General features: G+C 37.9%; 1 protein-coding gene and 1 long non-coding RNA gene across 2 annotated transcripts in view; one reads left to right on the top strand and one right to left on the bottom strand.

The window, feature by feature from the left end:
* Nucleotides 1-1,815: 1,815 nt before the first annotated feature.
* LOC140599898 (uncharacterized) lies at nucleotides 1,816-20,126 on the top strand. Its single transcript, XR_012002922.1, has 3 exons — nucleotides 1,816-1,941; nucleotides 17,349-17,471; nucleotides 18,706-20,126. It is a non-coding gene; the product is annotated as an uncharacterized lncRNA (long non-coding RNA).
* LMNTD1 (lamin tail domain containing 1) overlaps nucleotides 19,138-26,587 on the bottom strand; it is a 449,003-nt gene continuing 441,553 nt past the window's right edge. Inside the window, exons 10-11 of the mRNA XM_072765724.1 lie at nucleotides 25,986-26,049; nucleotides 19,138-21,082 (exon numbers count right to left, since the gene is read on the bottom strand). Of these exons, the coding sequence (XP_072621825.1) occupies nucleotides 26,026-26,049 (24 nt within the window). The 3' untranslated portion in view covers nucleotides 19,138-21,082; nucleotides 25,986-26,025. The remainder of the gene's footprint in view (nucleotides 21,083-25,985; nucleotides 26,050-26,587) is intronic.

Genomic DNA, 26,587 nt, shown 5'->3' with positions numbered 1-26,587 from the left:
CTTACATTCATTATCTCATTTAATCCCCATAACAGCCCTCCAAGTGCTGGCTGTGTGACTTCTGGCAAGTTACTTCACCTCTCTGAGCCCCGTCTATAAAATGGGAGGAGTCACAATACCTGTCTCATGGAGTTTTTGTGAAAATTTTAAGTGATAGAATCAATGTAAAGCACTTAGCTCAATTCCTAGTATATGTTAAGTGTGAAGAGTAGCAGAATATGCTGCCCCAAAATATGCCTCTCTGGCATAAGATTATTTTGAGAAACTGCAGACACAGGGGAAACTGAAAACAGCATAGAAGGGGAAATTTACATTAGAAAGGAGCCTGTACCAGGAAGAGAGCTACTACCAGGCATAACTTTTTCACTTGAGAGATTTATCTACACGGCAGGGCAAACTTTGTTTACCAAACATTTCCTCTTCTTCTCTTTGAAGCCCTAGCCCGCTGTGCCTTTCCTTAGCTCAAGATGCTATATAAGCTTCAATTGTCTGGCCACCTTTTAAATCTCATCTTTATGGGGCTCCTGCACATATGAACCTAAAATGGTTTTTCCCCCTCCTATTAATCTTTTATTACAGGGGGGTTGTCTTAGTCACAGAATGTAAAAGGGTAGGGGCAAAATTATTTTCCTCCCCTACAATTGCTAAAAGTATTGGCTGGTAAAAAGCTATGCTATTTTTATTCCTGACCATTCAAGGAAAGTGTTTACAGACTATGGCTGTTAAAAATACTTGAAATTTTAAAAGCCCTCAGAACATCAAACATTCTATCCCCAGGCCATCATTTGGGTGCAGGCTCGGATTAGTGCTGGAAGCGGGCCTGTTACAGCTAGCCTAGGTCTCTGACCACTAGGCAGGTTTGCATCTTCTGGCCCAAGGCACACCATAGGCAGTGCAGTATATGGTACAGCACAATGGCTCACGTAGACTGCAGGGCTAGATTGCTTGTATTCTAATCCCAGTCCTGCCATTTAGTAGCTGCATAACCTTGGACATTTGGTAAACCTCCTTGTACCCCAGTGTATCATCTGTAAGCTGAGAAGAACAGTAGCACCCAGCTCAGAGGATGGTCATGGGGATTAAAGGAGCCAGGGATGTGGATGTGCCTGGCACGCTGTGAGCACTAATGATCGGTAGCTAGGACCTCTTGATGAATAGCATTCAAGGGGAGGACTATTTGAAGTACCTAATACAAAATACAAATAAGGTATTAGCTAGGGGTTCTCACCTCTATCATGTGGAGAACCCTCTGAAAAGAATGGTTTTGGGTGCTTCAACAGCTAACACCTATTGAGTATTATTTACCAGGCACTGTGCTTAAGCATGTTTCCTGCTTTAACTTATTTGATCTTCATAATAATGCTATAAGATATGCACCATTGCTCTTCCCATTTTACAGATGAGGAAATGGAGGTACATAGAAGCCAAGCACCCACTGCTTTAAGCAGTAGGCAGGACTGTGTTGAAGTGCCATATGGATGTGGTTTGGGGCACGGAGCTCACTCAACCATAGTGTTCACAGGCTAGACACTGGGCTGAGAGCAGGAGACAGCAGCCTGGTCTGGGAGGAGAGAAGGGATATGCTAAACCTTTGCAAATTCCCTTGTTAGCAGAGGGGGTGGTGAGAGCCCACGGGGCACATTTCTTACCTTCTTACCTGGAAGCCACTGCCCCGCCACTTCACTGCACCTATTAGCAGAGGACACGGCAGAGGAATGATTTCCCAAAACTTGGGTACCTGGCATTTGTGCAAACTGAAAAAAAAAAAAGGGAGGGAGGGAATGGCTTTGTGGGGTAACATGACTTTAGTACAACACTGAGGTGAGGCAGAGATGCCTTCTGGCCAGAAATATCCTTTCTACCACCTGTCTGAAAACTCTCTTTCCAGAAGTGCCTGTTTACAAAGGGAAGGACACAGGGAACATGTTAAACTGTCTTCAGGTAACATTAATTACCAGCTAATCTCTCAGAGTCACTGTTTTATGTGTATTTGACGAAAAGATTGAATTTAATGTCATCCAGCTGAGAGCAAGAGAGGAAAAAAGAATAAGAAGCTAAATGGTTTGTGTTTGGGGGTGAAGTGGGGTGAGAGTAAGGATGGGAGTGGGGAGCGTAAGGGATCCAAGGAGGAATAATCTGGGCACCAGAGACAATTCTGCTTGTTTCCAATTTCTCTTAAGCCAGCTTTGGAAATGCCATTCAGGCGGACCTTATGTGATTCTTTGGCATGGATGTTGTATAACACTGACCCTTGGGAGAGGGCATCCGGGAGTATTGTCTCTTTCATCTTTAAAAACACTTTACTTCTATTCAGCAGCTGCCCTATTGCAATTTAAGTTCCCATCAGTCATGCAGACATTAAGTGGCTTCTTATATAAATACTTACAGAGTTCTGACTTTGCAAGGCTCTCTGAAAAGCATTCTGTTTCTTATAAGTTCTTTGAAGTTTTCTATTGGCTTCAGCAAGTGTGTGCAGATATATCCACAGATGGAAAGATTCCACAACAATAAAGTTATGTGAAAGATAATATGTTCAAGATTCACTGCCGGAGCAGCCACCTCAAAAGGTCATCCTCAGGTAGCATGATTGGGAAATTACTTTTGCTGTTAATTATTGTCCTCATTTAGAACAGAGACTTTAAGAATTTCTTTTTAAATTTTAAGTGTTCGACAATTTTAATGATATGGGTAAATTGAAGAATTTAAATCGAAGAAATTAAAAGTAACTTTTACTTAAAATTTTAACTGAAAGTTTCCATTAACAATTTTTATTCACAATATACCTGTTATCTCTATCTCTGCCTCTACTGATTAATCAACCAATCTGCCTATGGCCATAATAATATTTTGAGATATCAGCCAATTTTTATTGTAAATTATATTTAATTATGAAAAACATATAGAAAAGTACACAAATCTTAAGTGTACGCACAAATCAATGTGTCTTTTTAAACTGAACACACTTGTGTGCTTAACACTAGCTCAAGAAACACATGATGTAATTGGTGTTTAATCCCTCTGCCTTTACTTGTATCCTGAGGCCCTTTCTCTACCTTAAGTTAGAGTTTTCCAACTTTGTATCTTGGGGAAGAGAGGTCTCAGCAGATCACAGAAATAAAAAAGAAAAAGAAAAAGAAAAAAAAAAGAACCTTACTTTTTGACAGAGAGCCAAGATGAGAGATTTGGAAGAACATGAATCAATCCTAGCCGATTTTTCTAACCATAAGCCTCAATAAAGGATTCTTGGACAGGGGAAGAGGAGAGAAGAAATGAAGGAACCAAAATAAAGCAGACATTCATGGGTCTCCCAGAAGGGAAATTGGGAGTTCAGAAACTCTATCAGAGAAACTGTGGATAGGAACTTTGATGCATATGGAAGTGTTTCCAGATCTGATAGCATCCAGCTTTCAATACAGTGAAGTCTTGAACCCTTGTTCAATTCAACTAAAATAGCATCCACGTGCCATTTCTCAGTGTAATCTTCCACGTCCTAATATGCACATCCCTGTCATGCAGGGAGGGGACTTATGCAGGTTGTCCTTGGTCCTTACTTTCTGGACCGTGCCATGGTTCCCAAACATCTGTACATCAGAATTACCTGGGAACCTTGTCAAATACACAGATTTATTGTATATTTAAGACCCACCTCTAAATTTAATCAGGCCTGGCCATCTGAATGTTGACCAACTCCACAAGTGATTATTATGCAACAAGTCTGGCCTCCACTGGAGGACTGGATTTGGATTCAAGAAGTAAGTATGGGTAAAACCAGAATCAGATGGTGTTTATTTCAATTTGTTTTTATCCAAGTATATTTCTTATTTATTTTATATATGAGAAGGTACAAATCATAGATTAATAATTAGGTGAATTTTTACCAAGCGAACTTTCCACTTTTGAATGTGTCTATAGAATGAAGAATTTTCAGTTCCCTGGAAGCCCCATCTTGCCTCCTCCTATCACTGGTTCCCATGAAGAAAATTGCTATCCTAATAGTAACATGGGGGATTAGTTTTGTATATTTTTTAACTTTACGTAAATGGACTCATACAATATGTACTTTTTTGTATCTGGCTTCTTTTACTGTGTTAAAGAACTCATCTACTTATTTGTGCATAGCTGTTAATTTTCATTACTATAATGTCCCATCCCCTGGACATACCACAGATTTTCTATTCTCCCGCCAGATTATTTGAGGTTCTTTACAAATCTTGGCTATTATAAACAATGCTGCAATGAACTTGTTTGTGTGCTTTTAAAATAATCTTTATCTTTGACATAGTTATGAAAGGAATTCAACTATTTTTATTAAAAAGAACATATTGAACATATGGCAAAATGTTTTCTTGGGAACTAAAAGTCACATTTCACTACCATTTTCTTTTTACATAAAAAAAAATATAATGAGTGTAATTATTGATGATATACACCACAACCTCCTTTTCTGCTTTTTGAATAGTGGGAGAAAACTGCAAACACATGATTGGAGTATTGAGAAATATTAAGTATCAAGACAATTACATTTATAGGTAGGGTTCCTTTGGTTGAGGAGAGAAGTTTATTTAATTTTAAAAAATGTTATTTGTTTTGGTGGGAGGAGAGAACAAGCGAGCATGAGCAGGGAGGAGGGGCAGAGGGAGAAGGAGAGAGAATCACAAGCAGACTGCACTGAGCATAGAGCCTGAGATCATGACCTGAGCTGAAATCAAGAGGCAGACACTTAACTAACTGAGCTCCCTAGGAGCCCCAAGAAGGGAAACTTATAATGTAGTTTTTTGCTTTTCATATAGATGATAATCTGGGTGATCTTTTCCTGATCAGAAATCCATAAGCCGATTCATAATATCTTATAATACTATGTTAAAAGCTCATTTAAAACTGTCGTTTTCCCAGGAATGGTTCTAATTTGTCTTGGCGAGGGTGTGGTGGGTGAGTGCCAGATCAATGATGCTCTCCTGCATATTCTAGAAGGTCCATGTTGTACCTGTGTATCAGTTAGAATCACGTTCAGTTTTACATTAAAAACAAGACAAAACAAAATAAGACAGTGTGAAACAAGACAAAATGAGACTTAAGCTTGATACAGTTTATTTCTCTCTTAGTCTGTGGATATATTATGATATCTTTAAGATAGTATTTGTGATCCAAGCTTTTGTTTTCCTTATCTGTTATCCAAAGCACATGACTTCCATTCCAGTGGTCATCTCATGGTTCAACAGAGTTGCTAGTGATTTAGTTGAAAGCTGGTCCACATTATAGGCAAGAAGGAGGGGAACAAGGATGAGGACAAGGAGGAGAAGAGGAGGAAGAAATTCTTGAACAGGTTTCTCAAGACTTCTTTTAAATCAAAACTTAAGTAACTACTTAGTTTACTCAATAAGTTAGGTCAGCGGGTACGTACTTAAGTCATCAACATATATTGAGACATTATCTCTTCTTCTGATAGGCATACACACACATATTGACTTTTGAACAATACAAGGTTTAGAGGTGCTGACTCCTCATGCAGTTGAAAATCCAAATATACTTTGACTCCCCAAAAACTACTAATACTGGACTGTTGACTGAAAGCCTTATTGATAACAGTTGATTAACACCAATTTTATGTTACATGTTGCTATATAGTGTATTCTTTTTTTTTTAAGATTTTTTTTTTTATTTATTCATGAAAGACACAGAGAGAGAGGCAGAGACACAGGCAGAGGGAGAAGCAGGCTCCATGCCCGGAGCCTGACGTGGGACTCGATCCCGGGTCTCCAGGATCGCGCCCTGGACCAAAGGCAGGCGCCAAACCGCTGAGCCACCCGCGCCGCCTATATAGTGTATTCTTACAATAAAGTAAGCTAGAGAAAAGAAAATGTTATAAAGAAATCATAAGGAAGAGAAAGTACATTTACAGTATGGGTCTGTATTTATTGAAAAAAATCCACAGTAAGTGAATCCATGCAGTTCAAATCTATGTTGTTCAAAGGTCAGTATATATATATATGTATATATATATATATACATATATATATATATAAAGATATAAAGAAGATTGAAAATAAATTCATCTGGGTTTTCATTGAAAGGCTGTAGGTCAAGCTTTTTTTTTTTTTTTTCTTGAACTTAAATCTCTTCAGCAGTATTTTTCTTTGTGGTAGGAAAATAGTTGACTATGGATGATTAGATAAAATAATCCTGAAATAATTTGCAAAACATTCAGAATACATATGAAAACAAATTGGAGGCAAAAAACAATAAGAAAAGAATTGTATGTACTCTAACTTTAGGCTGTTGTCAGCAGCATGTTTGACAGTTACGAGGTAAAGTGATTAATTGGCAGAGTTTGATTAGAATCAACAGAAGATATGTTGAGACCTAATAACTTAACACTTCATATTGATCCCAGAACCACACTAGCCTTAACAGCTTTCATTGTCTTTAATTCTACATTTCCCAGTGATTATATTTTTTTACAGTTGTCAGAGATCACTAATTTTGAAGCTCTAAGGCAATCTACTTTCATGAGGAAAATAAAATTAAAGCCCACAACTTCACACATATCTAACTGCTACAATAAGACACTATTAATATTTATCTGTTAATTCATTATACTTTTTGAGAATCATTTCTCTTTTCCTTATTAAAAAAAAAACCGTTAAATTCTGGATCGATCATTGCTGATGTTCCCAGTGAGAATCAGTAATAAAATGTAAGAGATAAAGACTAGTGGTTCTTTCTAAAAAAGAAACAGGAAGTGAAATTTATCGAATTTTAAAAATGTTTATTATTATTTTTTTAAGATTTTATTTATTTATTCATAAGAGAGACACACACAATGAGAGAGGCAGAGACACAGGCAGAGGGAGAAGCAGGCTCCACGCAGGGAGCCCGACATGGGACTCGACCCTGAGTCTCCAGGATCACACCCTGGGCTGAAGGCAGCGCTAAACTGCTGAGCCACCTGGGCTGCCCCAATTTATCACATTTTTAATTTTTTTTCAGAAGAACCACCTCTCATGTCTCTGAACTCCTATCCTCATGCCTAGCTGGGTGATTGTGTTTATTATGTTCAGCTCCGTCACTTGAAAAGGCACAGGCCCAGGAAACAGCTGTTCACAATTAAATTAATTATCATTTGTCAACGGCACTCTGAGGCCCAGAAATTCTGTGTTCACAGAAGAGAATGTTGCCAGGCCACAGTACACTTCAGAATGTGTATTCATTTATATTAACCATCTAATTTGGTAAAGTATATTTAAGGTTTTCAAAGCAGTGACAACATCTTTGTAAAGTTATTGCCACATAATTCACTAATATTTCTCTCTTAACTTTAGAATATTTGCTCATCATTTATCTAAGAATTTTTTATTCTTCTTGAATTTTGACACCATACTTAAAAAACTAATACAAGTAGCAGAGAATAAAATGTGTATAAGAAATACCAGTGTGGTCCTTTAAAAATGCATAATTTATGGCTGAAGCTGAAGTTTCTTGGGTAGTAACCCCACAAAATTTATGAATTAGAATTCTAGCTCTTTAACTCCTTCATTAAAATATTTCTTTGCTGAAATAAATAATCTGGAGAACTAAATAGGACTTGGAAGACCAAGAGCTTTAACTGTACTCATTAACCTTAAGGATTGCGTCTATTCATGCAAAACAAAGTTCAGTCAGAAAGGGATTAAACTCAAATTTGTCAGGTAATTGACAGAAAAAAAGCAAATGTATTTAAGTTACCTGGATAGTTACCTTTGAGTTTTTCTTCTGGAATCTCTTTCAGAAAGAGATTCCAGAATTTTCTGGAGTTGAGAATTAGGGAGTTAAATTTAGAAAATATTCATACTTTATTCAATTAGAGTTTTCAATTAAAGTTAAATTCTCTCTAAACATTTTTATTTTTAAAATAAATATATACGTTAGTGCTTTTGGACACCAAGTAAATAAGCTGACATGTAGAAATAATAATACACAGGAATATGTTTCTTGAAGCATTGTTTACAACAGGAAATATTTGGGAAATGGTTTGAATGTCCAAGGTGAATAGATAAATTATGAGATTTGACCCGTTAGCCATTTTAAGCAGTTATAAGACAATATGTACCAATTTTATCATAAGTTAAAATTACATAAGATAATCCAATGATATTATTGAAAAACAAAGGAAGAAGAAAACAGGATATAAAGATTGTATGTACTGATTACGAATGTACTTATTTCTATAGTTTTCAATATCTTTATGACATGGCTACAAATTTATTAGTGTAATTTGAAATAATGTGTTAGATCTATTTTTATACCAAAGAGAGCTTGTGAAAATGTTGCTGATAAGATCTAAAGTAAACCAGGAAGTTTAATTTTTTAGAAACTATTTGAGTTTAAATAATAATAAAAAAAACAGTTCAGCAAATATCCTTTTGAGCTTCCTGCTCCCCCACCCAACTCAACTCCCCGTACTTGTTGAACATTTAAAAGTTGTGTGTGTGTTTTTTTAAAGTAGGCTCCATGCCCAGTGGGGAGCCCAACGTGAACCTTGAACTCACAACCCTGAGATAAAGACCTGAGCTGAGATCAAGAGTTGGATGTTTAACTCACTGAACCACCTAGGTGCCCCTAAAACTTTTGAATGAGCTATAATGTGTAATTTATTCTTGTCTAACACTATCTCATAGTCTAGCCTCTAAACTCCCCTCTTAAAAAAGATATACTATATATAATGACAGACATCTATAGTGGGGTTTTTGCTAGCTACAAAAGAACTAAGCAAAAACTCCATTTGGCACTTTCAAATAGGATTTACTTATATTCATAAAATTTTCCTAACATAAGTGAAATTTAAATCATAATACTTTCTTAAAGGATAACATTTCTGAAACACATGGTGATTACAAATTTTAATAAGATATATATTCCTTAGTTGCCAATGAACACAAGTAACAAATCTAATACCTAAACAGAATGGATAAATTCACAAAAGTTAAAAATGAAGCATTTACAGTTAAGGTGGGGATAAAAGGAAACCTTATTTAATGGAGGGTATGGAAGGGAACTTGAAAGATGAAAATTACTTAAAAATTTTTCGAGAATAGCTTGAGTTCAGAACTAAAGCTTCTCCTTTCTCTTACTTTTTCACTATTAAACTATTTTGCTTTTTCTTCTGGAGACAAAGGGTCATCAACATCTTCTTATGCTGAGCTAGCAGTACTAGTTGAAGACAAAACTTAATCGGAAGTATTTGTAAAGCTTCCGTGATCCTAGCAACAAACTTAGTATTCTAATGAGTGCTTCTCTAATTGATATGCATACTAACCACCTAGGGATAGAAAGTATGTTTAGGGTTGATTTAAAGGTGATGAGTTTCTAATAAGTTTTCAGGTGATTCAGTGCAACTCTTCTACAGACTAATCTTTGACTAGCAGCACTCCAGAATACCATGACTTTGTAAAAAGTGAAATGGAAATAGACAGTTGACAGAAATGAGCCATAGAATACTTGGCCAGATATACATAAAGCAACTGCAACTGAGCCCTGATTGACTGCTGGTGTTGGGGGCTAATGTTGTCTAAGGATAAAATGAGAGCTATCTAGTTAAATGGCTGGCACAAGGTAGGTGTTCAATAACTGGTTTTTCCTCTTCTTTCTACAAAAATTATTACCAAATGAAACTGCTAGCAAACACATCCACATGATATTTCAGCATTTTATACTGATAAAATCAAATGCCGATTAGAGAATGGGCCAATGGGTATAATATAGAGTGCAGAAGACATTATTTAATAAATTTGAAATCAGGGTTTCTTTTTAAAGATTTTATTTATTTATTCATGAAAGACACAGAGGAGAGAGAGAGGCAGAGACACAGGCAGAGGGAGAAGCAGGTTCCATACAGGGAGCCTGATGTGGGACTCAATCCTGGGACTCCAGGATCATGCCCCTGGGCCAAAGGCAGGAGTTAAACCACTGAGCCACCCAGGGATTCCTTTTTTTTTTTTTTTTTTTTTTTAAACAGGGTTTCTTTTGAAAGAAGATTGACTTATTTAGAAACCACAAAAAAAAGCTAGAAAGAGTAATTTTCCATGAGAGAAGTAATAGGAAAATCAATCCTAGAGGTAGTGGGGTGGTTGGAGAGTTAGAACTGGATTAGGAAGCTAAAGAAATGGTGCTAGGAAGGAAGGTTGATGAAGCAACATGCTTTTATGGGAGCAGTATCCTTGAGAAACTCCCAGAGGTCATGTGACATTGTGATTTATAATAAGAAATACATATTTGATCTTCATCTCCATACCTGGCACAGAGCTCCCCAAGCCCTTATAATTTCCTGTGATGAGAGCTTTTGTTATGTTAATAAGTGACTTTTAGAAAACATCCCCTGGTTGCAGGGGAGCCAACCTTGTGAATAGAGGATTTAGTTCCACAGCCCACCCCCCCACCCCCCTTAATGCTGGGGAGGAGTGGGATGCTGAATCAATTATCATTGGTTAATGATTTAATCAATCATCCTTATCTGTAATGAAGCCTCCATAAAGACCCAGAAGGATGGGATTTGGAGAGCTTCCTGGTTGGTTAACATGTGGAGATTTGAGGAGAGTGGTATGTTCTAGGAGAGGGTATGGAAGCTCTGTGCCCTTTATCATACCTTGCCCTATGTATCTCTTCCATCTGGCTGTTCCTGAGTTATATATCCTTTTATAATAAACTGCTTATCTAGCAAGTAAAATGCTTTTCTGAGTTCTGTGAGCTGCTTTAGTGAATTAATCTAACTCGAGGAAGGGGGTCGTTGGAATCTCTTATCTATAGGAGTGGGTCAGAAGCACAGTTGATAATGTGAACTTTTGAGGGGGCATCTGAAGTGGTGGTGGGGTGGTGGAAGTCAGGTGGGACTGAGGCCTTAACCTGTAGGACCCGATGCTATCTCCAGGTAGATAGTGTTAGAGTTGAGTTAAATTGTAGGACACCCAATAGGGTTGGAGAATCTCTTGGTGAGGAGAAAAAAACCACACATTATAATTGGGTGCAGAATATTTTTAAAAAAGTAATCTCTATACTCACGACTCTAAGATCAAGAGTCAGATGGTCTACCGACTGAGCCAGCCAGGTGCCCCTGGGTGCAGAATTTTGTATGGGAATGACCAAAAAACTTCAGAACAAACATGATAAACATTCAATTCTAAGTTATTTGTTGTGCTATAGACTAAGTGACATAAATCCCCTCTGTTGCCCCAATACAATGTGTTCTGGATACATACAGCCTTACATAGGAAGTACTTTGGGGTGTGGAGGATTCTGGTAGTATTCAGTCTGATTCTGTTTATATCCAGTAATGTTCAGCTTGAGGGAAAGGAAAGCATATGGAGAAGGTAAGAGAAGAATAGCATATGGAGAGTTTATCGGTGACTGGGGGGTGGGGGAGAACATAACCCCTAAACAATCAACAATCAACCTCCCAAGAGATGGGGGGTTTCTCATGATGGGGGCGGGAGGAGTCTTTGGGAACATTTAGGGAGTTGACAAATTACATAAAAAGAAAATGCTAATTGAGACAGTAATATGTCAATAAATACAGAAGGGAGAAACATAATGTGACCAGAAATCAACCAGAAGATTTAACACACTTAAGATTTCAAACTATACAGGAGTAAGGGCCGTTGTGGGATCTTGAGCCATAATATATGAGCTAATTTTCACTTTGGCAAAACTATTAGTGTAGGTTTAAAAAAATAGGTCCTTTCTTACTACCATATTTTTCTTTTTTTGATAAAAGGTTAGTAACTATTTTTTAAAATTCAATTAACATATAGTGTATTATTGGTTTCAGAGGTAGAGTTCAGTGATTCATCAGTCCTATATAATACCCAGTGCTCATTATATCATGTCCTTCCTTAATGTCCATCATCCAGTTGCCTCATTCCCTCACCTCTCTTCTCTCCAGCAACCCTCAGTTTGTTTCCTAGTTAAGAGTCTCTTATGGTTTGTTTCCCTCTCTGATTTCATCTTGTTTTATTTTTCCCTCCCTTCCCCTGTGATCCCATTTTGTTTCCTGCATTCCACATATGAGTGAGATCATATAATTCTTTCTCTGATTGACTTATTTCGCTTAGCATAATACTCTCTATCTCCATCCACGTCATTGCAAGTGACAAGATTTCATATTTTTTTGATGGCTGAATAATATCCCATTGTAGATATATACTACATCTTCTTTACCCATATCTGTCAATGGACATCTAAGCTCTTTCCATAGTTCGGCTTTTGAAGACTTTGTTGCTATAAACATTGGGGTGCAGGTGCTCCTTCAGATCACTACATTTATATCTTTGGGGTAAATACCTGGTAGTGCAATTGCTGGGTCATAGGGTAGCTCTATTTTCAACTTTTTGAGGAACCTCCATACTGTTTTCAGAGTGGCTGCACCAGCTTGCTTTCCCACCAACAGTGTAAGAGGGTTCCCCTTTCTCCACATCCTCATCAACATTTGCTGTTTCCTGTCTTGTTAACTTTAGCCATTGTGACTTGTGTTAAAGTGGTATCTCATTGTAGTTTTGATTTCCATTTCCCTGATGCTGGAGCATTTTTTCATGTGTCTGTTGGTGTTTTGTATGTCTTCTTTAGAGAAATGTCTGTTCATGTCTTCTGCTTATTTTTTTGATTGGATTATTTTTCTTCGGGTATTGAGTTTGAGGTTGTAGGTGTCCTTCTGTCTAAAATGAGTCTCTTGTAGACAGCAAATAGAGGGGTCCTGCTTTTTTATCCAGCCTGAAACCCTGCACCTTTTGATGGGGTCATTAAGCCCGTTCACGTTCAGAGTTACTATTGACAGATATGAGTTTAGTGTCATCATGATATCTATTCAGTCCTTGTTTTTGTGGATTGTTCCACTGAACTTCTTCTTAAAGGGGAATTTTAAGAGTCCCCCTTAAAATTTCTTGCAGAGCTGGTTTGGAGGTCGCATATTCTTTCAGTTCCTGCCTGTCTTGGAAGCTCTTTATCTCTCCTTCCATTTTGAATGAGAGCCTTGCTGGATAAAGTATTCTTGGTTGCATGTTTTTCTCATTTAGGACCCTGAATATATCCTGCCAGCCCTTTCTGGCCTGCCAGGTCTCTGTGGAGAGGTCTGCTGTTACCCTAATATTCCTCCCCATAAAAGTCAGGGACTTTTTTTCTCTTGCTGCTTTAAGGATCTTCTCCTTATCTTTGGAATTTGCAAGCTTCACTATTAAATGTCCAGGTGCTGAGCGGTTTTTATTGATTTTAGGGGGGGGATCTCTCTATTTCCTGGATCTTAATGCCTGTTTCCCTTCCCAGGGTCGGAAAGTTTTCAGCTAGGATTTGTTCAAATACATATTCTGGCCCTCTGTCCCTTTCCGCGCCCTCGGGAACCCCAATTAAACGTAGGTTTTTCTTCCTCAGGATGTCATTTATTTCCCTTAATCTATCCTCATGATCTTTTAATTGCTTGTCTCTTTTTTCCTCAGTTTCCCTCTTTGCCATCAACTTGTCTTCTATGTCACTCACTCGTTCTTCCACCTCGTTAAGCCTCGTCGTTAGGACTTCTAGCTTGGATTGCATCTCATTTAATTGATTTTTAATTTCTGCCTGATTGGATCTAAATTCTGCAGTCATGAAGTCTCTTGAGTCCTTTATGGTTTTTTCTAGAGCCACCAGTAGCTGTATAATAGTGCTTCTGAATTGGCTTTCTGACATTGAATTGTAATCCAGATTTTGTAACTCTGTGGGGGAGAGGGCTGTTTCTGATTCTTTTTTTTGAGGTGAGGTTTTCCTTCTAGTCATTTTGCTCAGTGCAGAGTGGCCAAAAACAAGTTGTATTGGGAAAAGGAGAAAAAGAGAGAAAAGGAAAGAAAAGAGAAAAAGAAAAATGAGAAAGAAGAAAAAAAAAAAGGGAAAAGAGAGAAGAAAAAGAGAAAGAAAAAGAAAGGAGAAAAAAAACGGGGGGTGGGGTGGGGGAAGCAATCAGAAATCAAGAAGAAAGAAAGAAAAACACAAAACAAAACAAAAACAACAAAAAAATCACGGGGGAGTATCTTCTGATTTTGTATACTTTGAGTCCCTTGACTTCCCCTGGAACTGGTCCGTCCAGCTGGTCTTCTGGGGGAGGGGCCTGCTGTGCTGATTCTCAGGTGTTAGCACTTGGGGGAGCTGCTCTGCTCCTGCCTGGTGCAGGGCTTAGTGGGGGCTGTTTACCCCGTGAGGCCCCGGGAGGAAGCCGCAGCGGTGGCGGCAGCTCTGCAGCCCTGGAGTCAGCTCCCGCAGTAACTCCGGGGCTCTCCGTCTGCAGGGCCTGGAGGCTCCGGGGCGGGCCGCTGATCTGCTCAGCTCGGGGCAGGAGCGTCCTTGCTGTCCTGGGCCCTCCCGGCTTCTGCCTGTCCCGGGGGAGGCCGGATCCTGGGCTGTGTCCCGGCGCCCTGTGCTCCCGGGCCTGCGCTGTTGGATTCGCGCTCCCGCCCGCAGCCCCCTCCGCGGAGCCGCCGCCCGAGCCCCTCCGAGCTGCTCCGGGTCCCGCCGAGCGCTGCAGCCCTTAGGGAGCTCGGCGCATCTCCCGGGGCGCAGTTCCTCTGTTACTGTCCCAGGGAGCCCGAGGGCATCCCCGCCTTTCTGGGGATCCTGCTCCAATTCCCCGGGAGGCCTTTCCGGGGAAGGTTGGTGCAGCTCCTGCTCCTCCGGGACAGGGCTTTCCTGTCCTGGGGACACTCGCTCCGGCCTCAGCCCGGCTCCTCGCGGGGCCCCTCCCCCTTGGAGGCCTTTGGTTCTTTATTTCTTTTTCCCCCGTCTTCCTGCCTTGATAGAAGCGCGAACTCTTCTCACTGTAGCGTTCCAGCAGGTCTCTCTTTAAATCCCAGGCCGAATTCGTAGGTTTTCAGGATGATTTGAAGGTTATCGAGGTAATTTGTTGGGGACAGGTGATTTGGGGACCCTACTCTTCCGCCGTCTTGCCCCTCCTCTCTTTGGGTATTGAGTTTGAGAAGTTCTTTATAGATTTTGGATACTAGCCCTTTAATAAGACATTTGCAAATATCTTCTCCCATTCTGTTATCTTATGGTTTTGTCGACTATTTCCTTCACTGTGCAAAAGATTTTTATTTTGATGAAGCCCCAATAGTTCATTTTTGCCTTTGTTTCCCTTGCCTTTCGAGATGTGTCTAGCAAGAAGTTGTTGCGGCTGAGGTTACAGAGGTTGCTGCCTATGTTCTTCTTTAGGATTTTGATGGATTCTTGTCTCATATTTAGGTCTTTCACCCATTTTGAGTCTATTTTTGTGTTTGGTGTAAGAAAATGGCCCAGTTTCAATCTTCTGCATATGGCTGTCCAGTTTTCCCAACACCATTTGTTGAAGAGACTGTCTTTTATCCATTGGATATTCTCTCCTGCTTTGTTAAAGATTAGTTGACCATAGAATTAAGCCCATTTCTGGATTCTCTATTCTGTTCCATTGATCTATGTGCCTGTTTTTGTTACTAGTACATTTTTTCAAAAGTCTTTTTAAAATTAGAATTATCTCCCCATCCCCCATGATGTTTTTACCTGAAAATTCTATAACATAGGGTGAGAATAATTCAAGCCAACTTTTCAATTTAGGTTCACACCTCCAATCTTTCTCCTTAATAGAATAACTTCCTCAATTCCCGAGACAGCTCCTTGAATATGGCAATGTCCCAGTAGCATATTTTCACAAAGGAGATTGGACAACATGCCATTATTAACTTGGTAACATGAGTTAATTGTAAGGTAAGACAAGAACAGCAAATGGAGAATTTAGTAGGAAGTAATTAGTGACCAGGGGGTGGGGTGAGAACATAATCCCTAAACAATCAACACTCAAACCCCCAAGACATATTGGCTTAACATTAAATTTCTGGGGGATGGGGAAACCATCACACAAATCATGGCTGCCTTGAGTGTTTATTTGTATGCTTTGTTCTAACAGTAGACGATGGAGGTGAGGAGAATTTTAAAAAGTCTATCCTGACAGTAAAGACAGACCTTTACTCCAAAGTCAAAGCTAGACGTAATCAAACATTGCATTTGGTCAATGATTTTTAGGTTTTGTAACTGCATATGTATAGCTAGAAATGCTCTACTCCATATTTTTTTCCTCACTGAAGATTTTTTGTTTGTTTTTATTTGTTTTAAAGCAAGTTTTTATTTTGTTTTAAAGTGAGTTTTACTCACTTTTTTAAAAAGTGAGTTTGGAAAAGTTAGGGTTTCTTAGAAAATAGCCACCATATTATAGTGGAACAAATTCTCTCTCCATCTCTCACTTTCCAATGTACTGACAGATTCTAAAGGTGAATCTGGAATTACTATTTCCTTTCTATAACATTCAAACACTTGGCCCCAGAACATAGAGCTCAGGATTGGCTCAATCTACCTTCCCAGCCTGATCTCCTTGTTCTTCCTTTCATTCCATATTCTATGCACACCAATATAAATAGTCATTTCTCAAAACCATCCAGTCTTTCATTTACTTTCTGCATGTGCTGATTAACCTTCTGTTTCCCCATTTGCCTGAAGCATCTTCACTTTTCTCTTAAAATCAGCTCCATGGCACCTATCTGGAATTCTTCATTCTCTAAGAACCCACAGGATGTTGTGTTTAGCTTTACTGTGGTATTTCTTTGATTTTTTTTTTTTTTGTTACAAGTATGTTACCCACTGGTATATGACCCCCATAAAACCATGGATCATGTATTTTAAAAATTCCAGTGCTTAGCATATAAAAGATGCTCAAAACATACTTGGTGATTAAGAATGCATGACAGAGAAAAATAAGCTTGCAAGATGCAAACTAAACAGACAACTACCAGCCCTTCAAGATATATCTCCAGCTAATCTACATAGATTTTAGTGATTTACAGAGAGAAAAATGTTGAGGGGTCCTAGAAAGGTGGTGCAAGAAATTAAGAGGTAATTTACAATCTCTGCAGCCCATTATTGTTTCAGGGCAATATTTCAGACAGATTTCTCTTTTTTCAGAAAAGATAAATAAATCCTAAGTAAAGGTGAGGATGTCACAGTTTCTTGCCTATTTTGTTGTGATTCTTTGAAGTATCAGGATTCAACTGGTTCAAGGGATATAGTTTATTTTCCAAGACTAGGGAAGACATTCCCAGTTGAAATTATAAAGACAAGACCACATTGAAAAGAAGTATGTATTTTCGTGGTTATTTACAAATAGTGCTGGTTTTAAAACAAGGCCACAAAATTCTTAGGCCTCCTATAGAAAAGTGATATCTATGTCTCCTTCTCTGAAATATAGGCTCTATGACTTCTTAATAGAATATAGCAGAATGATGCCATGTTATTTTCTGCATTCAGATCTTAATTGGTAGCTTCCACTTCCTGTTTCTTAGGACACTCACTCTTGGACCCTGGGTCACTTGCATGAGGAAGCCCAAGCTGCCTTACACAGAGGCCAAAGTGGACATGAACATGCAGCCAGCACTAATTTGTCTGCCTTTTGAATGAGCCATCCTGTGAGTGAATATTTTCCTACACCCAATCCCAAGCTCCTTACAGTTCTCCTGTTTTCAGTAGAGCAGAAAATATGAGAAATGACCTTGAAAAATAGTTCCTATATTTCAGAAGTTTTACATTTTCTTATACTGTGGTAAAATATAAACAACAAGCTGTAGTTTCATGGCATTCAATCTACTGAAATGGTCTTTAAGTAAACTATTAGGAAAGTAAAACTCGAAAAATAAAACAAAATTTCTGCTTGTATCTAGTTTGTCTTATAATATATTCCAAAGAATATGAATATGTTATGAATATGTCTATATAGATATATTTCAAACCGTATTTTTGCAAATATAAATGGTGGTAACCATTTCTGTTATTTAAGTGCAAAGATGTATTGTTGCTACACATTTAAAACTTGTTCAGGTGGTTAGATTCTAATGCCTCCTCTACTTGGACTTGGGATAAAGTGCCAAGAGTAGCAGGAGTTTACCTCCCAAATGAACTCTAGCCCTGATACTGATCTGAAAAGCTCATTGGCAATTAACCCAAAACACTTCGTCATCAGAACAGTGTTTATCTTTTCACAATTTCTTTCATTAATTCCTATCAAAATCATAAAATGTGTGTATGTGTGTGAGAGTGAGAGAGAGAAAGGGGAGTGGGTAGGGAGAATGTGCTGGGGTAGAGTTTAAAAAGTTCACCTCTTGGAGGATATGCAGCAGTAGATAGGGTTTTGGATTTTTTGTTGTTGTAATTCATCTAGTTCATTCATCTATAGATAAATTGTTTCCCTAAGCAGTGAATATTATTCAGCAATGTACATTATTCAAATGCTTTATGAAGTAATTCTCAAATTCCTATAAAATTATAAACAAATGGTGCTACTAACTTGCAGAAGGTAATAATGAAGGGGCCAATTTCTTGAACTACAAGATAAAGCTCACTGCTATGTAAGGCTGCTGAAGCCTAAATGATTGATGCTATGTTTCACTCATAGAAACTTAGGAAAACAAAATGCTCCAAACCCACATTCTTTCTTTGTAATCCCTGAATAGGCTTGCCTGAGCATTTAGACAGTTAATGATTTATACCAGCAAAGGTAGGTCTGTCTTCCCCCATCTATACCATTCTAGAGAGACAATGTAGGAAGACAGTTGAGGCATTGTGCTACAACACTCCGTGGTGACTTAACTGACAAGGAATCTACTATAAATCCCAGAACTGAACATTTATTTTTCCTTCTTGCAGGGGCAAAAGATTATACACTTTGTAAAAGTGCACTTCACAAAAGTAAGCAATACTTAAATGTACCATGTTTTTGACCACCCAGAGAGGAAATGATCTTGTAGAAGAGCTCAGAGGAGATATTATGTTATTGATGAAGTGTCAATGAATTAGGAGTATGTAGATGAAATTCTTCTGAAACTACACAATTCTAAAGGAAAACTATTTGAGCTGAAACATGTTTTGCATTAGGAAATCTTTGTTCATATGAAGGAAATAATTGAAAACACCTGAAGCTTACATGCTGCTTCTTTCATGTGTTTCTATCCAAATCTTAGAGGGAAGTCTGTTATGGGTGAGATCGTTCTTTGGCTATAGTTACCGGAGCCCTTTTGGTTGTATGTTTATACTCCCAATGTGAATATGATAATCACAAATGGAGACAGCTGGAAGAAATTGTAAACCATGAAATAAGTTAACTTTTATTGTATACTGTCCGATGCCCTTGTAGTCTCCTTATAATGCCATGACTACACAGTTTCTATGGTAACCACAAAAAAGCCAGAACAGCCTACGCAGTTAGCCAACATAGGATTGATTCAAAGATCATACTTAATGATTCATAGTGGTATAAGGTATTATTGACAGTTTTCAAAAAATGTACAAATCTATTCCTAAATGCCTAAAAAATGAGGAAATAATGTGATAGTGTGTCCTGGTGACTAGAAAATATTTATGTTGCATCACTATGCAGGGGTTAATGTGAATCATTTCTATGTTAAACCAAAAAGCATATGACAAATGTTTCTGTCAAGCAATGGATGTCTTCTCAGATGCTTTAGACTGGCATATGACTTTTACTTTTCACCTTGGAAATACCAATCAGATTTTATTAAAGGTATTTAAAAAATAATTCTAAGAATTTTTTAAAAAAATCATCAATTTTTAAGTGTACGATTCAGTGGCATTGAGTACACTAACAATATTGTGCAACCATCATCACTATTTCCAGAAGTTTATCATAATCTAAAAACATAGATTCTATACCCATTGGATAATAACTCCCCATTCCCTCCTTCCTCTGGTCCCTTGTAAACTGTATTGTATCTTCTTCCACTTCTATAAATTTGCCTATACTAGTTACCTTAAATAAATGGAATCATAGAATATTTGTCCTTTTATGTTCAGCTTATTTCACTTAGCATTAACATTTTTAAGGTTTACCCATGCTGTAGCATATATTGCAATTTCATATTTTAATGAATGAATAATTATATGTATGTACCACATTTAAAAAAAACATTCATCTGTTGATGGATACTTGCATTGTTTCTATATTTCGACTATTGTGAATAATGCTATTAACATGTTTGAGTCCCTTGGTATATGACTTTTTAAAAATAAAGTTTTGGTGTTTGAATGTAATAAAACAAAATTTAATGTCACCATCGGATGAATTTTTTTGGTTATTTTGCTTTTCTTTATTTTTTTAAACAGATATTGGGGGAAATCCTTGCTTTTCTCACTTCTCCTCACATTCCAGGACTGTGTATGCCATATCTTTCTTCATATGCTATATAAATACCATAAATCAGTGTAAGTTAAATTAAGCTAAGCAGTTTTACATCGTACAGAGTAGATGTGTTCCCAGAAACTGAAGTAATCATACCTTCTGACTACACAGAGGGTCAACATTACACATGAGCAAACTTCATTACTTTTCAAATTCTTTTAGAATAAGATTGTTAAAGAATAAGGAATAAGAATACTTGAAAAAAAAGTAGCTCCATCATATTATTTAATTGAAACATTCTTGGCATTTCCCATCCATGGGATTTTGTACTTAGTACCACAGCTAGAAGATACTATTTTGGATGGATTTGAGGTAAGTGTATGCAGGCAGGTTTAAAAACTCCCAACTAGTTACTCCATGGAAACTTCATCTACTACTTCCAAGCATTAGGAAGCTAAATTAACCCATGCTTTAACACACAGACCAGATTCTAAGTGTAAAGAATCAGACAGACCATAGTTTCAGAATTCCTGAAATATTGCTTTTGGAAAATGCACCCGCAGAAGCAGGAGAATAGTAGGCCTAACAGCTGAGCAGGTTATAAAAGACTGAAATGAGCAATGGGGAAACATCATGTGCAGAAAGTGAAGACTGGGATGGTTTTACTTTTGATCAATGTTTCTCTTCTTAACAGCATAGGAAACAAATGGTTTAACTTGACCACAAAAATCTATTTCCTTCTTTAAGGAATGGTTACTGTAAAGTCCTGAGGAATTATCTTTTTTGAGAAGAAACTATTTTCTTGCTTGCTGCTGGCTTCTCCTTTGTGGAAGGCTGGCTGTGACATGCTGGGCATCCTTGTGGTCTCTAGATTTGTATAATATTGTCCTGAACAAAAAAATAAAATGACAATGGATGGTGAAATATAGCACAGACTGTAAATATGCTGAAATTGTTATAGAATATAAAGTGGAGATGTTTAGTCTTTCCTTTGCCTTAATCTTAAGATTATAGCAGAAAAATAGATCTTGAACATACTGATTGACGAAGGACAATAATAGGAGGGAGAAAATTATACTTCAACCTTTGCCAAGGTGAAAGGATTATTCATTTTTTTCTCTTTTCCAAATCAACTCTGTAACATGTGTCCTTGTTTAGGTTACAGTTTTAATGATGATTTATGATGTAGAGAGCTCTTTGATTGTTAAGCAACATAGCTATTTCATTAGCTGGTCATGGATATTGTTTACTTCTGGTCTTAAATAGGAAGATCAAAATTGTTCTGAGGCAACCAGTCTAATGACTCATTTCAAAATGTTCATGCCCTTCATTTCCTTCTTGATGGGACTTGAATAGTACTTAACTATCTTTTCCATTAAATGTCTAAGATGTTTCCTGGATTTAAAATATGCCAGGTAATACACATGAAAAAGCAATAAGAAGGGGAAAGTTTCTTTTCTCTGTGTGTGCAACTGCCTGAGTCTTTTGCAGGGATCTTAGCAGGAGACCTCACAGTCTGAGATGTTTATGTTCTATACCTCCTTTATTGAAATGGAACTGGAGACATTTGCACAGGCATCTAGTTTTCTTTAAACACTAGAATACCTCTGACCCATATGGTGGGGAGTCTAGATTGCAGGTATTTTAATTCTTCCCTTACCACCTAACTGTGACATAGTAAGGCTGGGCTGGGGAGAGAGAGAATAGGGTAGCTGACAAATTTGAAAGCAGGAGATTGTGGGAAACAAATAATCGTGAAATTTCAATGGAAGAATTTTGGAAACCTAGCACTTTGAGAGCTGAGAGGAGAAAAATATTAATAAATAAATGGCAGGAATATACAACAAAGTATAGATTAAAAAAATTGACACTAGAAAATTTAACCATTAGATTTTCAAGACTTCTTTTTTTTTGAAAAAATTTTAAAGATTTTATCTATTTATTCATGAGAGATACAAGAAAGAGAGAGAGAGAGGCAGAGACACAGGCAGAGGGAGAAGCAGGCTCCATGCAGAGAGCTCAACGTGGGTCTCGATCCCGGGTCTCCAGGATCACGCCCTGGGCTAAAGGCAGTGCTAAACCGCTGAGCCACCCAGGCTGCCCAGATTTTCAAGACGTCTTTAGCAAGGTTTCACATTGAAGAATATTAAATATTAGTTCTTTCTAGGCCATTAAATACTAACTCATTGTTAACAGTGGGCCCAGGAGGAGAAATTGTTATGGAAAGGTCTTCTCCGGGTCCCAGAGAAGGCTCTTTGAAGGGATAGAAGGACACTTCGTGTTTGGGTTGTCTAGTTGGGCTACTCAGAACACCAAGAGATGTGTGAACTCAGCTTAGTTCATGGAAGGACTCTATCACCAGTACTGTATTAGGAGTGACTCGACTCCTAGGTATAAGCACTTTTATTAGTTACAAATATCCTGTGTTGTAGTTTTTGGTGCTTTCTTCCCAGGTCCTATGGAATTGGATACTCTTGAGGACAGTGCTGATGATAGGTAGCAAATCCTACTTCTGCCCCTCCTCCTTCTTCCCTCTCTATTTCCTATCCTAGATTCTTCAGTGTCTCTTAGCAAGTCTGAGAGTTCATATGGCAGGTGGCAGATACAGGGAAATTATCTGGCCTTTCTAGAATTCTCTAACTCTAACTCATGGAAATTTCTGTTTCTGTGGCTTCTGTGGCATCACCCACCTACACTGCCGATTAGTCACACAGCAAAGCTCCTACACATTTCTTGCAAAGTACTGAGCAAAGAGTATTTGAGTGCTGTGACTCCAAGTACAAACACATGGTTTTAATCAGTTGTAGCACAGAAATGTGATTAGCAGTCAAACACCCTTGAGAATAAACTTTGGCTTTGCTGTTTGTACTGATAATTAGCACTCTGTTAAATTAATAGTTTTGGAAAGAAGACCTGAATCTTTTTTGCTGTATTGAGCAGTCTTAAGATTCTTATGATGGTCACCTCCTTTTTTTGTGTGACTAAAAATGTCTCTTTTCTATTCCTACTTCTAAATATGCATTATTTTTCCTCTCAGACAAGTTGGGGAGGGCAATAAGACAAAGACAATTTTGGGGGGGAAGGGGCAAGGGGAGAGGGAGAGAGAAAATCCTAAACAGTCTCCATGCCCTCAGCACAGATTCCGAGATCGTGACCTGACCTGAAATCATGAGTTAGATGCTTTACTGACTGAGTCACCTAGGCACCAAAAGACAAAGACAATCTTAATGCTGGCTTGCTAGGATTCTAGTCTTAACTCTGCCACTTGCTCACTTGCTATCTAGGTGACTTTAGGCAAACCACTGAGTCTCTCTAAGCTAAAGTGTTTTCAACTATAAAAGGGAGATAATATCAGCCTTACCTACTTAATAGGTTCAAACGAGATAATGTGAAGACCATGAAATACTATATGAGTGTAAAGCATTGTAAATCACCAAGGAAAGGTCATGAATATCAATGAGAACTGAAAGATGACTTGGTTTTTGAACAATTTTCCATGAGTAGACATGCTAGACACAGAGCTGACTACCATATAAAAGTTATTCACTAACAGATAAAGTAAAATTTTGTTCCCAATAAAGGTTTCATAAATATTCTTCTGAGGGCACATTGATGGTCAATCCTAAATGTACCACCAGATGGGGGTGGAGGCTCTAAGAAGACAAAAGAAAGGCATCTTAAGCCACCTGGGAACTTTTCAAAAAAGGGTGGGTAAAACAAATAAACAAACCTACCAAGGAATCTCCTACAGAGGGGAATCAATGGACAAATTTGTGAACATGGTAGTTAAGCAAAATAATATTTGTTTTTTTTTTTTTAATTTTTTTATTTATTTATGATAGGCACACAGTGAGAGAGAGAGAGAGAGGCAGAGACATAGGCAGAGGGAGAAGCAGGCTCCATGCACCGGGAGCCCGATGTGGGATTCGATCCCGGGTCTCCAGGATCGCGCCCCGGGCCAAAGGCAGGTGCCAAACCGCTGCGCCACCCAAGGATCCCCGCAAAATAATATTTGAAGAAGACCAACAAAACTAAAAACCTTTGCCAAAATTATGTCATCCAATATCCAAAGAGAGGATTCAAAATATATTTTTTCCAACCAAACCCAACAACATCAAAAAAATCCTTGTTTATATATATATATATTATATAATAACATGCCCCCTTTCCAACTCATATCCAGTATAATTCCTTCCTGGCTATAGAAATGAAAGTTAATCAAATTGTAGAAGTGCTAGCTGCCAATGTCTGTGGTGGATTTCAGACCCCCTCCTTTGCATTTCATCTACATTCTGCTCAGGGTTATATCAACTGGAGGAAATGGGTCCCAGTGAAGGTAGACCCCTGAGAACAAGAATTATATCAATGGGGACTAAGGCCAGATTCTCCAATTCTTTGCAATTCAAAGACTTTAGTTTTGGCTCTGTGGATGATTACAATGTGAATTTTGGTATAACTTGTCTCTACAGATTTCAGTTTCTTTTGCTCTAAAATGAGGTGGTTGGAAAAAAATCTCTTTACATTCTCAATGTCCTATAAGAAGTGTTTGAAAAGAAAGCTTCTCAAAAGAAAAGGCAGGTTGTGGCCATCATATTTTTAGGGAGTTGGGAGCTCAAGGGCAATGACACTACAAAAATAGAGTGGACTTGTAAAAGAGTAGGTGACATTCACAAAAACAGAAGATGAAGATTAGGGAAAATCTAGGGAGACACACACTGAAGGACACTGAGACAGCTCAGCAATCTAAGAAAAACTGAAAGGTTGGTACACGAATGTGGGTAGTAGGGGATACTATGAAAGGCCAGTAGGTTGTGTGGAGGGGTAAAATTAAGTCATTTCTGCCAGTGGAGTCTAGAATATTAAGAAATTAGTGGAAGGGTGGCTATAGTTTCATTCTTAAACCAAGAAACAAACCTAAAGCCTACTCAGTAAAAAGATAAATAAATCAGTTATGGACCAGGACAACAAAGGATGTAAAGTAGAGAAGATACTTGACCAAAAAAAAAAAAAAAAGACCTTTTCATCAGCTCTCTGGGGAACAATTTAAACACAACTACTAGCAAAACAAAGCCATTGAGATCTTCCCCATTTACTTATGTGTTAATGCCACGAAAAAGAGGAGGCAATGTAGGAAGTGACTGGTTAAATGATAACAGGGTCATTTATCAACTGAATAGCAGATGTCAGAGTTCCTTATTTATTTATTTATTCATGTATTCATTCATTCATTCATTCATTCATTCACAAGAGACACACAGAGAGAATCAGAGACACAGGCAGAGGGAGAAGCAGGCTCTATGCAGGGAGCCCCAGGTGGGACTTGATCCCGGGTCTCCAGGATCACGCCCCGGCGGAAGGTGACGCTAAACCACTGAGCCACCAGGGCTGCCTGCATCTGTAGTCTTTTTGGCCAGAATAATTTCTATTATATTATTAAGAATGTGTTGTTCATAGGAACTAAAATGTTGCAAAATGTTTTTGAGTATTTGAAGTGACTCTGGTTTCTAATTGCTCTTACTTATCCACCAACAAGGATAGCATGAAGATATAGGGCAAAAAGTAAAGATGTGGTATTTCCTTATTTCCCATTCTTAGAAACTTGATATCATACAGCAAGGGAAGACAGAAACTGGTGGATCCAGAAGCAACATAAATATTTAACAGAAAATTAAGGACTACAGAACATATAAAAACAATCTATGGTCTAATGGCTCTGAAAGATAGATCTGCAAATTATTTTAGTCCTCTTATTTTTCAGCAGAGAAGGTAAATTTGCAATTCTGTTGCTTACCTTTAAAAGTTGAGTTGACTGCCTTTTTGTTTTTGTAGCTCTAATGTCTTATTTTTCTTGGTCCCTGCAAACCCCATAAAAAGAAGAGAGATTGGGAATCCAATATTCCAAGTATCAATTTTTCACATTAAAATAAATCCTAGAATGGACTAAGAACAAGATAATTGCTTTTCATTTTAAGGAGAAATCTAAAGTTTAAGGATATTTATATAATGGTAAATTTAACAAAGGGGTTTAAAAACCACTTGATAAGTATTATTTGAATATTAAGTCTAACTTTTCAGTGAATAATTTAAAAAGGAAACCTGTATTTCAAGACATAATAAATCAAAACTGAGAAGAAATATCCATCTGAAAGATTTTTAAAAACTGAGGTTGCAAGGTAATTTAACCAGCCTGTACAATTCCTTAAATTATCTATTTTCTACACTTAACAATTGCCATTATGGTGAAATAGCTAGTGAGGGGGTTACAGGATCAGGCTGCATCATGAGGGATGTATGAGATGGTATGTGGATGGAAGCAGATGCTGCTTAGCCTGCCAGTTTAGCTGACTTTACCTTGGTGATGAATGAGGTGATAGATATGGTGGTCTCCCTCAC

The sequence above is a fragment of the Vulpes vulpes genome, chromosome 8, assembly GCF_048418805.1.
Source record: "Vulpes vulpes isolate BD-2025 chromosome 8, VulVul3, whole genome shotgun sequence".
Taxonomy (NCBI): domain Eukaryota; kingdom Metazoa; phylum Chordata; class Mammalia; order Carnivora; family Canidae; genus Vulpes; species Vulpes vulpes.
This window is presented reverse-complemented; position numbering and strand designations above follow the sequence as displayed.